Raw genomic sequence first — 18400 nt, 5'->3', positions numbered from 1 at the left:
TGCCCTGGTTGTGAGATATGGAGTCAAAGGAGATTATTTTGGAGCCTTAAGATTTAATGACTTCTCTGCTGGTTTTCTGACTTCTGTGGGGCCTATAGCTCCTTTCTTTTGGCCAATTTTTCCTTTTTGGAATGGGAATGTTTACCCAGTGCTTGTATCCTCATTGTATCTTGGAGGTAACTAACTTGTTTTTGATTTTACAAGCTCATAGGCAGAAGGGACTAGCCTTGTCTCACGTGGGACTTTAGACTTTGGACATTTGAATTAATGCTGAAATGAGCTGAGACTTTGGGGAACTCTAGGAAGGCATGATTATAGTTTGCAACATGAGAAGGATGTGAAATTTTGGGGTCAGAGGCATAATGTTATAGTTTGTACCTGTTTCCCCACCATATCTCATGTTGAATTGTAATCCCCAATGTTGGAGGTGGGGCCTGATGAGAGGTGATTGGATCATGGGGACAAATTTCTCATGAATGGTTTAGCACCATCCCCCTTGGTACTGTCCTCACAATAGTGAATGAGTTCTCATAAGATCTGGTCATATAAAAGTATGTAACACCTTTCTATACTCTATCTCTTGCTCCTTCTTTGGCCATGTGAAGTGCTACTGCCCCTTTGCCTACTACCATGATTCTAACTTTGCTTGCTAAGGCCTCCCCAGAAGCCAAGCAGATGCTAGCATCATGCTTCCTGTACAGCCTGCAGAACTGTGAGCCAATTAAATCTCTTTCCTTTATATATTGCCCAGTCTCAGGTATTTCTTTAGAGCAATGCAAGAGCAGACTAATACAGGGAGTATTCATTTACTAGCCAATAATAACCAACTTTAGTTGCTAAACTAATAATTTAACATTTTGCTATCAAGGAGATGTTGAAATTGTGGTTATTGTAAACTGATGTGGAATGTTAAGAAGCTTTGCATAGTGGAAAAGGAACCAAGAATTGAGAAGCCTGGGTTTGAGGTTTCGTGCTAACTCACTTTGTCACTTCTGGCAAGACCCATAATTTTGTAGGGCTTTAGTTTTCTCATGTGAAAAATGAGTTTGGACTAAGTTTTCTCCTTGCTTTAAGACTCCTGTGATTCTAATTCTGTAAATATGAAATGAATAATGCTTTAATTTGTCTATTATGGGGGTGGGGGGTGTTAAGTGAATTCATTCCCCTCAAATGAATGAATCTAGTTTACAGCGTTATTGTAAGTTTCCTGAGGCATATACAGGTACACAAGGTATTATGCAACTGACTGAAGAAAGTTCAGATTGACATAGACTGTAGATGAGTGATGACCACAGGCTTTGTAATGGGATTCCCACCCAGATTGTTTTAAATGATGATTCAAAGCCCATTCTAAATGAGAAGTTTTTCAGGAAAGTATTGAGGGATAGTGGTGCAGCCTGTCATCTGGATTTCTGTCTCCACTCTGCCACTTACAGTAGCTGATGACCAAAAAAATGGAGGAAAGGTCTCAAAGAGACTCTGCAGCCCTTCCACACCTGTAAGACACAGGAGACTGATTTCACAACCACGGCTGTGGCTGATTTCCAGGGAACCTTTACTGAGACAGAGGATGTTACACTGATTCCCTTATGTCTTTAGAACTTTCTATGAGGGTGTAAAAGTCACAAAAGCTTTGTAAATTTAAAACAAAGAATATCTAATGTGTGGAGGCAGAAATGCAAACAAACAGAAGCTATGATAAAGGTATGGACAGTGGGGGCTCAAGGAAGAACATGACCCAGTTCTACCTGGAGTGGCAGAGTAGGGCTGGGGACAGCAATCCATCATCACCAACTGTTTAGAGAAGTTGCTTGAGTTTAATTTTGAAAGATGAGTAGATTTTGATTGATACTAAATCAATCAAAAAATTGTTGACTTCTTTGGATTTTCTGATGGGTTTTTTACTCTACATAGATAGAAAGAAAAGGTCCAAGACTGCATTTTCATAATCTCTCCCAGTCTCATGGCCCACTACCCTGAGTCTCCATATCAGACCCTGTCTACCACTGCTGCTGTCAAATTTGACTTTAACTACATATCTGAGAGCTCTCCATTACCTTAAGAGTACAACCAAAAATATACTGATTTACTTTATTTCATTTACATGTCCTTTTAGGTTATATGGTGCTTTTAATAGAGCTAATGAGAGATGAGTAATTATCTTTCACTTAAAATCTACTTAATGTTTTCATATAGATAAATGTTCTATTTAGCATGTATTACAGGTGGCTGTTTTAATGACTCATATTGCTATTTAAAATTAATTTTAAAAACACAAGCCAAGACTATTTTTAGGCTATAGTCTCAGTGCTCCAGAAATTTATATGTTTTTCAAAGATATTAATAGCTATTTATATAGTTAATTTGGCAATGACTTATTAAAGAAATATATTTCCTTTCTTGGGTCATCCTGAAAGCACTAATTTTAATTACAGCATTAAGCTTCAGACACATTTTCCTCTCATTTATAATTAATAATTATACAGTACAGTAAAATCTATAATCTTAGGAGCAAAGCCAAGTAAAATAAAAATGAAATGCTGTCACTTTATTAAAAAATCTACCTAAGTCAGAAGCCTTGTTAGTTTGAGACAGGGGGATTGTGCCAATGGGCAGGCGCTGTCTCCTATCTGTACTTATAGCACTTACTGAAAGTAAGTGTTCCAGTTTGGTGTGGTGGCTCATGCTTGTAATCCCAGCACTTCGGGAGGCCAAGCAGGGCAGAATACCTGAGGTCAGGAGTTGGAGACCAGTCTGGGCAACATGGTGAAACCCCGTCTCTACCAAAAATACAAACATTAACAGGGCATGGTGGTGTGTGCCTGATCCTAGCTATTCAGGAAGCTAAGGCAGGGAATTGCTTGAACCCAGGAGGTGGAGGCTGCAGTGAGCTGAGATTGTGACCACTGCACTCCAGCCTGGGTGATAAAGAGAGATTCCATCTCAAAAAAAAGAAAAGCAAAAAGAAAACAAGTGTTCCTTACTTTCAATGAGATTTTTGTTGTTTTTGTTAGTTAGAATAAAACATGTCAGACATGTTTTATTTCATGTCTGAGGATGAAATTACTGACAAGACCACCTCCTAATTTAGGGATATACAAATACAGATATCAAACTGCATTAACATTCAGAATGTTTTCAAGTACTTTCACATAGTACACAAATATTATTCTGTAATAAATGTCATTCAAAATAGGTTCAGGCCACCTAGAAAAAAATTAAAAGAAACATTCTTTATTTAGAGTATTTATATCATCTGTGCCTTCTAATGACAGACTCCAGGCGCAGGCATTTAAAAAAATATAGATAAAATCTAAAGATACAGGTTTATCTTGTCATGTAACTGAGCCTCGGTTTAGTCTTTCATAAACTGGATCAAAATATCCATCTTAAAGGGTTGTCATCAGGATTAAATGAGTTCGTGAGTACTAAGCCATCATTTTAGTACGTGACACATAGCAAGGGCCTAAGAAATTGTAAATATTACTTATTACTATTTTATTTTTTAAAACTGAATGTACTTACTCCATTTTTTTTTCTAGAGAAAGTTTTTGCCTGATCACCTGCTACCTTTCCTGTTTCCCTCATGGTTAACTAATACCTGATGTTCCCTCTTAGCCTTTGGTAAAATTGTGAGTTTGACAAAGGTAGAGTTAGTCTCTCTTTCTACCACATCTCATCCCTCACCTAGCTCTGCCCTGATAGCTCTCATCCAGCACCCCAGCTGGTCATGGCCAGCTTCTACCACGTCACCTCCAGTGGTGTGGCAGATATTGATTTAAGTGGCTCCGTTAAGGCTGTTCACAGTAGGCTAAACGAACAGGGCTAGGACTCCTGAGATCTTGGTCCTTAACCAGTTTGTTCATTGCCTGTCTTTGACTGAGTTAATGCACTGCTCTTAGACTCCAAACCCAGCATCTGTGGGGTGTTTTTGTGTAGATCAAATTCTGATGTAAATACAGACACTTTGGGGAAAGGCTTCACAGACAGTAGTTGTTATGAAACCTACTCATCTTTCAAAACTCGTAGAATGCTATCCTGATCCCCACTCCCCCATCCCAGGTGGAATTGGGTCATACTGTATCACAGCTTCTGTTTGTTTGCATTTGTGCCTCCACACATTAGATATTCTTTGTTTTAGATTTACAAAATTTTTCTGACTTTTACACCCTAGAACACACAGAACCAACTGTGAGTCATATTTCAAAATTTATATTGCGGATTGGTATGCTATTATGTGTCATGTTCTGCTATGTTTCCAATAATCTCAAATTGTTCTTTTTTCCTGCAAAAAGTTAAAACATTGAGGAGATGTAATAATTTCAAGACTGGGCCCAAGACCATGTTCTCTGAAGCTCTGAATACTCGCTGCCTAACACAGTATCTGATATTCAGCAGGGGCTTAACAACACTTGAAAAAATAATTGAAAGAAAATTATTTAACAGAGAACTCAGGAAGATTAAAAACCTTCAAGTGGTAAATGAATCTCTAAGGGTAAAGATTCAGATGTCATGACAGTAGGTGAGGAAATAATTTCAGATCTGCTGGCATTCCACAAATCACACTGCATGATACATTGGTCACTGAGTATTGTTTAAGGGCTTCTCCACACAACAAGGCATAAAACTTTTCAGTATAGTTACTGATTCCAATGTAGACAAGAACTCTTAAAAAGCACCCTTTGTCACAATTATTCTATGATTGCAAGTCTCCTTTTCTTTAAAGAGCACAGAAAAATTGTTGCTGTTAGAGAATTCTTTCTTAGACACACAGTCATCCCTCTGTGTATTTGGGGGATTGGTTCCAGAACCCCCACACATACCAAAATAGTGTACTCAAGAACCACCAACCCATGTATACAAAAAGTCAGCCCCTCCATATACATGGGTTTCAAATCCCATTGATACTGTATTTTCTATTTGTGTTTGGTTGAAAAAAATCCACATATAAGTGGACCTCCACAATTTAAAGTGGTGTTGTTCCAGGGTCAACTATAGTGAACTTTGGTTTGTTATGACTTTTGTTATCGTGAATTTATCCTGTATATGAATTCAAATGAATCAAGCTCTTCCTGTGACTCCTGCCCCCATTAGTCCTATGTTAAATAATACAGGTTCCAATCTTCTTTAAATTTTCATGCTCTGGCTTCATAATAAAGTTTTATAGTTGGTTTTTATCATTTGTATCACCCTGGGGAAGGAGAGAGAATTGGATGTTCATTTTGCACATTATTTTAACCTCAGCTAATGGAAACTTTCTTTAACTTCCTGCGCAGGTCAGCAATTTAAAGTTGGATTGTCCATAGAAATCTTATTTCATTGTGGTTTGTCCTAGAGGCTTTAAACTAGGAAAGGAATTGACTGGGTGGAGGGGGGGTGGGTCTCAGGTGAGGGTGTGTGAGGACCTGCTGCTGCTTCTCTGGAGGTTAAGGGGATTTATTACACTCACTCCTTAATGTTTCATGTGCAGAAAGAACTATGTACATCCTAAATGTTAGTGGTGGAGGACATCTTTGGCATGAAATATTCTCTTTTTTTATTGCCAGTGAAGAAATAAAAGTTTTTGGTTGTTTTTTTTCTTTGCTTTCAAAGAGTAGACTGTGGGAACTGTTTTGAGAATCTTGTTTTCCACATTGTGATCTCTGATTAAATCTCATTCACCATAGATATGATTTATATATCACAAATTTCCTTTCCCTCACATAAGAGATGCTTGTCTAGGCAGAGTATGTAGAGGTCTCACCCTAACCCCCCACAGATGTCAGCCTTCCCTCCGGGGCACTCTCTCTCAGTACTCTCTCTTCACCTCTGCCTAGTTTATCACACTTACCATGTGTCTCCTGGCATTTGGTTGAGTAGAATTTTATCTCCCTTATTAGCTGAGTGTCTCCACTGAGGAGTCATTGCTCACTTGTGTGTCCTGTTCACAGGTAGGGTATATTAAGGTATATTACCAATAAGTGTGAAGTCTTCCAGTTTGCCTGATTCCTACTTTTAAATTTTAACATATAAGAATGAATTCAAGGTTATCCCTATAACAATGTCGCTCTCATTCCCTTGCATTGATTGCACTGGGAATAACCCTGAGTGTGCCCCTGGGAATATATTAGGAATAGGAATGTCATCTGTCATGTGTTGCATGGAAGACGGAAAAAAACAGGTTGAAAAGCACAGTATTGAAGAATAAATTCTTTGATTAAAATGTCTATGTCTAACTCATTTTGTTACCCACACAGGGCCTAGCATTATGCCTCACACATAGTAGGAGCTCAATAAATGCTTCCAGAATGAGCTAATGAATGAAACACAATAGGTAAACATATTCCAGGGACATTATTCTGAAGAAGAAAAAAAATACTGCATTTTGGGGTTATTTTAGCATCATGTTTCAAAAACGTGAATTTTCTTCTTGTAAAAGACTTCCTATAGGTAGAAATTGAGTCACACATTGCTTACTGACAGTCCATACCACTGTCCAGACCTATTAGACACAAGGGTCACTTTCATAATCCACCATTGCAACATGCCTTATGTTTTTCTGCCTAGGTGGTTCTGGTAAATTGTCATCACAAGTTATTACTGTTGAGTCTAACATATTCTGAAGGAATAGGTGGCTGATACTGTCATTTGAGGACTAAGAAATATTTGTCTAGACATTTGATCCAATCTGTATTTTTATTTAATGTGTAATTGGCGAGAAAATAGCAAAGACAAATTTAAATGCTTGCATCTCTAACCTTGTCACAGTATCTGAGCATTCATTCATCATCATTATCTTGGATTCCTGCAGCCAGCAGATTTCATAGGAAAGCAAGCACTGAAACAGATTAAAGCCAAGGGGCTGAAACGAAGACTGGTGTGCCTCACCTTGGCAACGGATGATGTTGATCCAGAGGGAAATGAAAGCATCTGGTACAATGGCAAGGTGAGTGCTGAGGACCTCACTGCCAGGGGCTGTGGCATCTTCTGCAACAGAAACTCCCCTTCTTCCTGTTTCCTCTTAAACCGTTTTGCTATTAATTATTTATTGGAGGGATGACACACTTTTGATTTCTGAGCTGACATTAAAAAATCAGAACGCAATTAACTGAAAAGAAAATGAAATGCTGCTCATTTATGGAAAGCATAAAATTCTATATACTCTGTCTAAAGAAAATAAACCCAAAGACTTGAAATACACTGGACAATGAGGAGGGTATGATTTAGAGGGCAAAATGATATATTTGCTCACCACATCCATGTGTGTAAATGCAAAAGATTGATTTTGTAACAAATTTGGCATTCTGATTTAGCTTTTATGGCTCTTTCAGAAGGAGACAATTAGCATATTAGCAGGGAAAAAATCCAGATGAAAGCATCTATGACAATAGAGGGTAGAACCTTAGAAAGTAAAGTGAAAAGTGGAAACCGTTTGGTTCTTCAGGAAGAGTAAAATTACTTTCTCATTTTGGGATGTTACTTTTCATTCTTTCTATTTGTATTCAGTAAAACCAGGGTTAGTCAGATAACTTATCAATGGGACTTTATTTTCTCCATTTTTTCTCCCAAGCTTTCTTCATTCAGTTATTTTCTCCATTTTTTTATTACTATTTGTGAAACCCAATTTGGTTCAAACTGGGTGTGGGTGTGTTTTGCCTGGTGTTAACAGGCACGTGTTGGACACACAGCTTAGACCAGGGGGAGAGAATGGGGCCTTCAAACCTCATCTAAACAGCTGTTCCACAATGAATGGGGTCAGCTTGGTCATTACCCAAGACTCAAAGCTTCTGTGCCTGGGTTTTTTTCTTATTCACTGCAGCCTACTTGATATTTGTTTCCATTGTCTCCATCTCATCAGTAACACACAGAGTGCCAGAAGTGAAGAAAGTCAGTGGTGTCAAATCACAGCCTTTGGGGCTAAAGCATGGGTCAGTTTGACATTGAGCTAACATCTACTGAGTTCTTACTGTATACCAGATACTTTTCATGTGCTCTCCCATTTAACTTTACAGCATGCCTGTGAGATATGTATGAGCATTTCCATTTTAAAGATGAGGCTTTGAGGGTCTCAGAGAGGTTAAGTAACTTGCTTGTGTTTACATGGCTAGTGATTGATAGAACTGATTTCCAACCCAGGTGTAGTTTCTGACTTTGAATTTCTGACCCTTTCTTCTAAGGCATGTGGAACACTTCAATTTGATCTCTTTTCTGTCTCTGCTGATGTCCCTTAAGAATTTAATTTTTTTGTAGTTTCTTAAGAATTTAATTTTTTTTTTTTTTTTTTGAGACAGAGCCTTACTCTGTCACCCAGGCTGGAGTGCAGTGGTGTGATCCTGGCTCACTGCAACCTCCACCTCCCGGGTTCCAGTGTTTCTCCTGCCTCAGCCTCCAGAGTAGCTGGGACTACAGGCACGTGCCACCACACTCGGCTAATTTTTGTATTTTTAGTAGAGACGGGGTTTCTCCATGTTGGCCAGGCTAGTCTTGAACTCCTGACCTCAGGTGATCCAACCACCTTGACCTCCCAAAGTGCTGGGATTACAGGTGTGAGCCATCACCCCCAGCCTTAAGAATTTAATTCTATGCCCACAGTTCTTGTGCATCTGAATATCAGGTGGATGTTATTAGAGTCTGTGAAGCCAACTGACTTTTCTCAGATCTCAAGCACCTTCACCTTTCTGTCAGACTGGATAGGCTAACCTCCACTTCCTTCTTAAATTGGGCTGAGTTTGCCCTTCTGTTTGGACTGTTCCTACCTTTCTCCCTGTCTCTTCTTTCTCTTTCTGTTCTGTATCTCTCTTTCAGCCATCTTTTCTTAATATGTATTCTTTCTCCAATTCATATTTGCCCACAATTCACATGCCTTCTACTTATAACCAGCTCTGCCATTAATTAACTATTTGACCTGATCCTGAGCTGATCTCTGGGCCTCAGTTTTCTCATCTGTAAAATGAAGCCATTAAATGAGGTAACATCTTCTTGTCATTATATTTCCCTCCACCTCATCTTTCCTTTGTTTTGTATTTTTCACTCTTTTCCCATTCAGTTTTCTCAGTACTTCTTAATACAGTCTGCACTTACCCTTCCACCAACCTTCTGTTTTACTCAGCATGGAATGAAAGAGATATTATGCTATAATATTCTGTATTCCCACATCTTCCACAGTCAACTGATTTTTAGCTACCTTAAATATGATGATATCAACATTAGTTTTAAAACCCTGAAAACCCAAGCTCCTTTGGGTTTTCAGGGTTTTAAAGCTTTTTTCCTTGCCCTATGCATATACTGCATTTTACATGCTATATTGTTAATCTTTTCTTGCCATCTGCTTATAAAGCTGCTGATCCAGTTATAGGATTATATCTCCTGGATTTCCTAGTATGAGTTTGCCTGCTCTTTGATGCTTAGTAGGGTCATCATTTTATCATGCAGATGGTCTTCTTTTTGATCCTTTTTCAGAGGCCCTCCTTGGATCCTCTTTACTCTGGATTGATATGAAATAATTTTTGCTTTTTATTTTCAGGCTTTGTCTTGACTTGTGTTGCTTTTGGTATTTAGTATTTTATTCTTGCAAGCGTTTCCAGTGCTGGAGATAGGGTACAAATGTATTCGTTTATTGACTTTTTTTTTTTCAGTGTCTACTATATTCCAGTGATATTCTAGGCACTGGGGATATAGCAGTGAACAAAACACTGACCTCATGGGGTTTACATTCCAGGGGAGGGAGAGATAGATGATGGACAAAATAAATAAAGTATATTGCCTGTCAGATGGCCATGAGTGCCTTGGGGAAAGGTCAAGTCCAACTGGGAGCTGGGCAGTGCTGGAGAAAGGGATTATAACTTTAAATGAGGTTTAATTTTTTTGAATAAAGGCATAAAGATGGTCCTGAGAAAGGCTTTCATTATATTGGGTGGCTAAGTTATAAAAGATGCTTAGCTTGGAAGAAAGTTTTGAAGAAGAGATTTGTGGAGAGGTTTGGAGAGCTTAGAAGGTTTTCTTTTTTATTATTTGTAAACTAAAACACACAGGGACAGTCAAAGAAAAAATAGATTATCAAACGTAAATTATGTTAACTTCCTTCAAAGGCCATTTGCCATGCTATCTTCTGGAAATCAGTTAAAGACGTCTCATAATTTGAGAGAAGAATGAGAAAAGGCTAAAAATAAATGAGAATTATTCACACTGGTAAAAAGAAGGTCAATGTTTGCTTTAACAAAGAATGACAATTTGCTAGGCAGAGGGTAGGGACAGGTTGTTCTCACAGTTCACTGAACTAAAAGACAGAATGGATCTAATTGAACCTGAAAGGTTTTAGGTAGAACAATTTAAAATTTATGCAAGGGAAAACATTTCCCTGGAGATTCAGTAATAAGGTAAAAGGAAAGGCCAGACTTCTGAAATACCCTGGGCTTCTAACCCCTGGATTAGAGAGAAATTAAAGTAGAAATGAAAGTAAATTCTAGCAGAAAGCAAAGCAAATTTTAAAAATAGCACTCATAAATAAGGACTCTATTTTTTTAGGTTACTAATGCAGAATGACTGCAAGAGAAATTACTGCTGGGATGCTGGGAGACGAGAAGGGCTGAAGAAATTGTGCATGTAGTCTCCTAAAAGGGATTGCAGGCTTTTGACCCACTATCAGGGAATCAGGGGATCACACCCTGAGACTAGCGCAAGTCTCTTCCTGTTTTCTGAAGATGTTCAAGCAAACCAGGTTAACTCCCCCAGGGCTCCAAACCAAAATTTCTCTCTTATAGATGGGGAAATGAAACCAAGGTTACCAAGAAAATCTTTCAAAAAGCAATGATTAAGCTGGGTGTGGTGGCTTACACCTGTAATCCCAGCACTTTGGGAGGCTGAGGTGGGCAAATCACTTGAGGTCAGGAGTTCAAGACCAGCCTGGCCAACATGGTGAAACCCTGTCTCTACTAAAAATACAAAAATCAGTGGAGCGTGGTGGTGCGCACCTGTAGTCCCAGCTACTCAGGAGGCTGAGGCAGGAGAATCGCTTGAACCCGGGAGGCAGAGGTTGCAGTGAGTCAAGATTGTGCCTCTGCACTCAATCTGGGGCAACAGATGGAGACTCTGTCTCAAAAAAAAAAAAAGCAATGATTAGGCACAGCCACAGAGCTGCTCCCAGGGCCACATAACTGAGAACTGAGGGAGATGCAGAAAGTGACCAAAGGCAGAATGAGAAAATTGAAGCAATGGCAGCCATTGGTGGTGAGGAATGATGTGTCATTGATGACTGTGCCAAAATACTTTGTACTGGAATTAGCGACGATATAAAGGACCCCAAATGGACACTTTGCTTGCAAGTGATGCTACCAAATGAGTACCCAGGTACTACTCCGCCTGTCTATCAGTTGAATGCTCATTGGCTTAAAGGACAAGAACTTGTCCATTTATTGGAGAGCCTTGAGGAAATATATATGTAGCCACCCCATTTGGTTCAGCGAGAGTACCCTCTTTGTGTCCCTGGGATCCAGGCTAGGTTTCTTTTCCTCCCAAAATATTGAATGAGAAAATGACAGAATATTGGTGAAAGTATTCTTTACCTGTAAGTGGAGAAAATAAGAGATGTTCCAATACAAAAATCTCAGATGACAGAACCAGGCTCAGATATAAAGAAGGAAACTGAAGAGGAAGATGTTGAATGTGAAGATGATCTCATTTTTGCAGGTCAGCCAGAAAGTTCGGTGAAAGCATTGCATTTTGATATCAGTGAAAATCAAACAGAAATAGAATTATCTCTGATTGATCATGGCATTCCCGTTACAGACCAAAGAAGTACTTTACAGGCAGACTTGGCTCCAGTATTTTGTCCCAAACAGGTGAAAATGTTTCTTTCCAAATTGTATGAGAATAAGAAAATAGCTAGGACCACCCACAACATCTGTGCCTACAGAATACATTGTGAGGATAAACAGACCTTCTTACAGGATTGTGAGGATGATGTGGAAACAGCAGCTGGTGGGCATCTCATTTCATGGAGATTTTAAATGTGAAGAATATCATGGTGGTAGTGTCTGGTATGGGGGGATTCTGTAGGTCCAGCTCACTTTAAACATAACTGTGCCAGAAACATACAAGTGGAGAAGAACAACACACATTCACCTGAAGAATCATCTAAGGCTTTGGAAGAAAACAAAAAATGTTCATCACTGGGTAAGGGATTAAGTGAAAATCCGGGAGTATCCACCTGCAGTTATGTGCTGAGGTGAAAATTCTTCCAATGTATTTGTTAGCGTAAATATTATGCCTCGATTTCTGTTGCAAATTGGTGATTGTGAAATTTTCAAAAGTGATTTTCTAGTCTCTGCTTCTTTGTCAATTCTCATAATATAAAGCAATAAACATGGACTGTCAGTGATCTCCTTCCACTCCAGAAAAAAAAAAGCAATGATTAAAACTCTAATCTCTCTGACCCTAATCCCTGCCTGTATCACTAAACTATGATCTAAAGGAGAAAAGCAATTTTAAAGCATGTATAATACCTTGGCAGTTAATTATCAGCCAGAGAGAATCTTTTACTAATGAATGTATTCACATTTGTTGTTTTTGTTTTCAATCAACCAGTTTTCACAATAAGTTTAGAAATCATATGGAGAGCTTCTAATTTGGGGTTTCAAAGAGAGAATTAAAAACTGGGACTACAGAGATAGGAGTCTGCAATTAAAGTCATGAATATGTTAGCATCTAAAATACTACAAAGTGCTGTAGTAAGATTGTTAATTGTAGCGTGCTCTTTGCTGAGGCAGCTGAATGATCACCAGTCTTGAGCTCCGGCTATAAGCAGTCCACTGTGCCAGACAGCAGGACTGTAAGGATTAGTGCAATGTTGTGTGGCCAGGAGAAGCCATTTTGAGCAGGGCTATATATCATGTTTTTCTTCTGTTGTCTTCCTTTTATCATGTAATGTTTTGATGACAGTTTTCTGTATTTTCTGCTTTTCCTTCCTTTTATTTCTTTTTTTTAGACCTGATTTCCAGTAACCTTATCTTTTAATCAAGCTTGTTAAATAGACTTTTTTTTTTTTGAGACAGTCTCACTCTGTCACCCAGGCTGGAGTGCAGTGGTCAGATCTCGGCTCACTGCAGCCTCTGCCTCCGGGGTTCAAGCGTTTCTTCTGCCTCAGCCTCCTGAGTAGCTGGGATTATAGGCACACATCCCTAAGCCCAACTAATTTTGGTATTTTAGTAGAGATGGGGTTTCAACATTTTGGCCAGACTGGTCTCGAACTCCTGACCTCAAATGATCCAACCACCTAGGCCTCCCCAAGTGCTAGGATTACAGTCATTAGCCACCACTCTTGGCCTAAACTAAGTATTACTATTTTTAAAAAGAGAAACTTCAGAGTAATACAGAGGTGTAACTTGAGAATTACTTTTCATAATTTGTAAACTTTCATTAATCTTCTCAAAATGTGATGTTTTCCTCCTGTGTGTCTGGCGTTGTCCCACCAGACAGCATTTCATAAAACTTCTATTTTGCAAGTTGAATCTGTATTTTAGTTTTTCTTCCACCCAGAGATGAGGAGCACAGAGCTGTGGCCGAGACGCTGAAGACTGTTGGGTCTTGTTTTCCAGGTGGTTGGCAACACGACATCTGGAAGCTATAGCTACAGCATCCAGAAGAGTCTGGCTTTCGCATATGTCCCTATAGAACTAAGTGAAGTGGGACAACAAGTGGAAGTTGAACTATTAGGCAAAAATTACCCAGCAGTCATCATACAAGAGCCTTTGGTATTGACTGAACCAACCAGAAACCGGCTTCAGAAAAAAAGTGGAAAGGACAAAACTTAAAAAACACCTTTAGCTGTCAACTGAATTTGAGTTGCTAATGACTGTCTTTGAAATTATTATAATTGGTTTCCAGGGGAATCAAGGAAACCAGGAATTTATTTCAAAATCATCAAAGTCTAGATTTAGAATCTTAAAGATACCTTTCTGTTAAGTGTTTTCTAAGCAAGACAGAATAATAGATAAATGATTTATATTGTTCTTTCAAATGAAGAAATTTGAAATGAGTTTTTTTTTATTACCCCACATTACCCAATCGGCAAAACATTTAGGTGTTTTCTAATACATACGATCATTACTATAATTGAGTTAAAGGACATTTTACAATTTTAGTAACAAATGCATGTGGTTCTTGATAGCCAAAAACAAATTAATAAATTATCTTTTACATAAAAACATATAAAATATTGTTGATGGATTTACTTCACTGAGAAATCTTTCCTTAGATAAATAAATGATCGTTTTAATTTTTCATTATATATCTGTGATGAAAATAGTAAAATTTAACATTGACATATAGCCAACATTTTAATTCAATTCTCTGAAATATTTATCATTTTCTTAATGACTTCCCTGAAAGGAGCTTTATAGGACATTATTATTGTCCTTTTAAAGGTTGTTTTAGAAGAGAAATTGCAAGAAAGAACAGAGTCTTCTAAAGGAAGTGATACTTGTAAACTTTTAGAAATGAAGCTGAAACATAAATAGATTGTGCCAGTACAAACACAATTTGAATAATGAACACCTCTCTTTGGGAAAGGATTAATGCAAGTTGACATCACATGGTGCCATTCTGAATATCATTTCACAAAGCATTTGACAAAGCAGGTCAAACACAAGCTTCAGAGCTGACAGATCGTCCTTAGCGCTAGGTACAGCAAGAAAAAAATCCATTTAGAAATAATTCTTTGATATACTTTTTGAAATCATTTGGGTGTAGTTGACTGAATAAATCAATTTTTTTATAAAGGGTGGTTTATCATTTATAATTAATTTATACACACATACATTTGTTATACATTTATAGAACTTTTCCTAAGCATTAAAAAAAAACCAAATGTGAAGCATAAGATTCTGTAATTTGAATAAAGTTTAAAATGATTTCTTAACTTGTATGTTTTGAAAAGATGCCAAATTTACATTTTAAATGTTTTATAACAGTAGTTACATATTAGAACTTTTCACAGGTTAATTTTTCTTTGGCATATCCTCTTAGATGAGAAAAGAAAGAAATCCCTTTGATAATAAACAAATTTCCTAATTATTGGGAATATTATCTAGGCTCTCTAGTCCAGTTCATGTTAGTGCTAGGAATTTGGAATATCTTGCTTTTTTGGCTGGGAATTGGGATATCTGCTTCTTATTCTCTACCATTCTATAACCCCATGACCTTAGGATAGTTACATGCCATCTCTGGGCTCCTCCTCTGTGAAATAGGTTTAGACTCTTTTTTGGATACTATAATATCAAGAAGCAATAATTAAAGTAAAAAATAGACCATTCAGATGAATGTTAAAATTTTAAAGAAATCTTACCCAGAGTATAAAAGAAGTTTACCCCGATTTCCTTAAGAAGTTGCCCTCGTTCTCTCTTTTGTTGCATGTTAGGTGCTATTAGGTTTCGTAGGTTACCCCAGCACCCCCACTCACACCCAGCCAGTTGTCAGGTTTGGCACCAGCCAATTCGTCTGCCATCACCTTCAACGCAATTTGGCCATGGAAAGATGAGACGAGTTAACCGATTTCTTCCATGGGAATTTGGATTGTGAACCATCATAGGAAAAACTGATTACTAATAAAAGCTGAAGCTGAAAAGATGGATAGAAATAGAAACCATAAAGCCAAGAGGGCAATGAGAGCTCCCGATAAGGAGGGAGACACAGAGAGAAAAGAGAGAATGAAAGACCAGTTCCCAAAGCTCTCGGCTCCTGATGTCTTGCTGGCCAGTTCTTGGGTGAGAACCTTGACTTAAAAGGGCCCAACTAAAAGCACAGCTTCTGAGAAGTGGAACATACACGGAGAGAGGCCTCAAAGGAATAGGTCCAGGGTTAGTGTCAGCCGTGAACAGCAAACAGCCAGCATACTTGAAAACGTTTTGGTGATGTGCAGAAGTCCGTGTCTACAGCTCAGAAAATCAGTCTCAAGAATGTGATGATGAATGATAGGCACTTTCTTCCCTTGAGTGAGGAAAGCTTTTTGGAACTGCAAAAACAGTTTCTAGTCAACACATTATCAAAACATTTATGGGTGGTGTTATGTTGCTAATGTTCACATCCTAACTAATCTGTGTCGTTCTTCTTTTCTACTTATAAGGAAGAATGACAGAAGAAACATTTTAAAGTATACCAAGTGGGACATTAAATAGCAGACAGACGAGATTCTGGAATTTTACTGAGAGGGTTTTGTGCATATTTTAATTGAACAAAAGGAAAGGTTGATATTAGGAAACACAGCAGTTGTGAAAGGAAGAAAGTTTTGGCTACACAAATAGCATTCTTTAGCCAAAAGTCCCAGGAAAGCAGAGCACGAAAAATCAAATTAATTATATCCTTCTTCTGATGAATCTGCATATAAAAATATAAATATCACCCTATTTTTATTTATGCCACTGTCATTAATAAATTAGAATAGTAGTAGTGTATTTAGTTTGTTTTCTGTTGCTATAACACAATGCCTGGGTCTGGGTAATTTATAAAGGAAGGAGGTTCATTTTAGCTCGTGGTTCTGGAGGCTCTGAAGTTCAAGACCTGGTGCTTACATAGGGTGAGGGCCTCATGCTGCATCATAGCATGGCAGAAAAGCAGAATTGGTGAGAGGGCATGCTTGAAAAAGAGAAAAGGGGGTTGAAATCCTGCAATAGTTAACTCATTCTTGAGAGAAAGACATTAATGAAAAGGCCAGGACTAAGATACCTCCCACTAGGCCCCACCACCCATCACTGCCACATTGAGGAATGAAGCCTCAAACAAATGAAGGTGTGGGGAAAAATTCGTAACATGTATGGAAAGCTGCATTATGAATGATAAAAGGGTAACACATTATTTAGTTGTATTTTCTCCAGGAAAAGGTTTTGGAACTATTAGCATGCCATGAAGCACAGAGGTGGTGGGGTGATACAAAAGCTACTGGGTTAAAAATCACAAGACCTGCTTTTCCCAAGTCTGCCACCAACCAAGCACAGTCTACATAACATCTACTTATGCCTTTCCTGTATTTTAAGTTCCATGAGTAATTGCTTTCCTTAGTATTCATTAGTCCACACATGTTTGTTGAATACCCACTATAGGCCAGGCACGGAAAGAGCAGTGGTGAACAAGACAGACATGGCCCTGCCTTCATGAAGTTTATAGACGACAGAGATCAAGCCTTTAACTAAAGAAACAGGGAGATGTTTAATTACAAATCAGGATGTAATGAAGACCAAGGAGAGAAGGAGGGGATGGCTAACAGTGTCAGAAGATAAACAGATGTCTAGTAAGACTAAAGGCTGAAAAGTGTCCCTCAGGAGAAGCAGAGTGGTCATGAGCTACTGGCATGAACAATTTCAGGATACCAGTGAAGGCAAAAACCAAACTGCATTGAAAAATGAATAAGAGGTAAGGGTTAGAAACAGGGAACAAGTGATCTTACCATCCAGGAGCTGTTTCCTGATAAGACAGGTTATAATGGGCATCAGTTAGAAAGCATTTAGCTGCAAGTAAAAAAAAAATTATTAACAGTAATTTAAGCAATTATTTATTTTATGAATTCACATAACCAGAAGTCTGGTGGTAGGCTCGATAACATCATTAAGTATCTCAGTTCTTTTTTATTTACCCTACCAAATCTTCTCGTGCCCCAATTTTAATCTCATATATACATGGATATGATTAAACTGGCTTTAAATGAGCACATTTTTATTGCCCATGCTTTAGCAAACATTGTATTCAAAAGTAAGTCAATTTGGAGAACTCTCAGTTACACCAATAGGCCTCCAACACTCAGACTCAGTTACATGCGTTCATTTTGGAAGTTCTTAACTGCTGGAATCATTCAGACTCACTACCTTCTTTGCCTAACTTTTAGAAATTAACAGAAATAATGGAGATTATTCCATATCATCCTTTTTTTATCATACAATGTAACTATTTTTATTTTTTTAATGCGAGTGCTCACATTGGTTTTAAATACTTATGCGTGGTTGGAAGGAGTTGGCTTAGAGCTGATGCTTAAGAAATGGGTATACAATGGGGGCTGGGTACGGTGGCTCACACCTGTAATCCCAGCACTTTTTGAGGCTGAGGCAGGTGGATCGCTTGAGCCAGGAGTTTTGAGAACAGCCTGGGCAACATAATGAAACCCTCATCTCTATTAAACAAAAAATTTAAAAAGAAATGGGTATACAATATAAAATGTCCCATACAGAAAAGATGCAATTCAGTAGTATATTTTGATTATTGTGCCAACTCTAAAACTCAGGCTGCTTAAAAGGTAAGGAAAGGAAAGAAGCAATAGGATAAAAGGTCACACCAACATCCTGTTTCTTCATCTGACTGGTGGTTACGTGGTGGTTACTTTGTGATGATTCCTTGACCTATGTACACTTTCATGCAATTGTCTTATGCACAAAAAGTGCTA

At 38.2% G+C, this 18400-nt stretch overlaps 1 protein-coding gene and 1 pseudogene across 2 annotated transcripts in view; both read left to right on the top strand.

Annotated features, from left to right (window-relative positions):
- The window catches only part of DMGDH (dimethylglycine dehydrogenase), an 81420-nt gene extending 66523 nt beyond the window's left edge, over positions 1-14897 (top strand). For both annotated transcript variants that reach the window (XM_064376074.1, XM_012462099.3), the window contains exons 15-16: positions 6791-6925; positions 13572-14897. In XM_064376074.1, the coding sequence (XP_064232144.1) occupies positions 6791-6925; positions 13572-13787 (351 nt within the window). In that variant the 3' untranslated portion in view covers positions 13788-14897. The remainder of the gene's footprint in view (positions 1-6790; positions 6926-13571) is intronic.
- Positions 8578-13559, top strand: LOC105723870 (protein IMPACT-like; annotated as a pseudogene).
- Positions 14898-18400: the final 3503 nt, after the last annotated feature.

This window comes from Aotus nancymaae, unplaced genomic scaffold (genome assembly GCF_030222135.1).
Source record: "Aotus nancymaae isolate 86718 unplaced genomic scaffold, 86718_ANA_hifiasm-v0.15.2.pri h1tg000014l, whole genome shotgun sequence".
NCBI classification, from domain to species: Eukaryota; Metazoa; Chordata; class Mammalia; order Primates; family Aotidae; genus Aotus; species Aotus nancymaae.
Note: the sequence above shows the minus strand (reverse complement) of the source record. Positions and strands in the feature narration are given on the sequence as shown.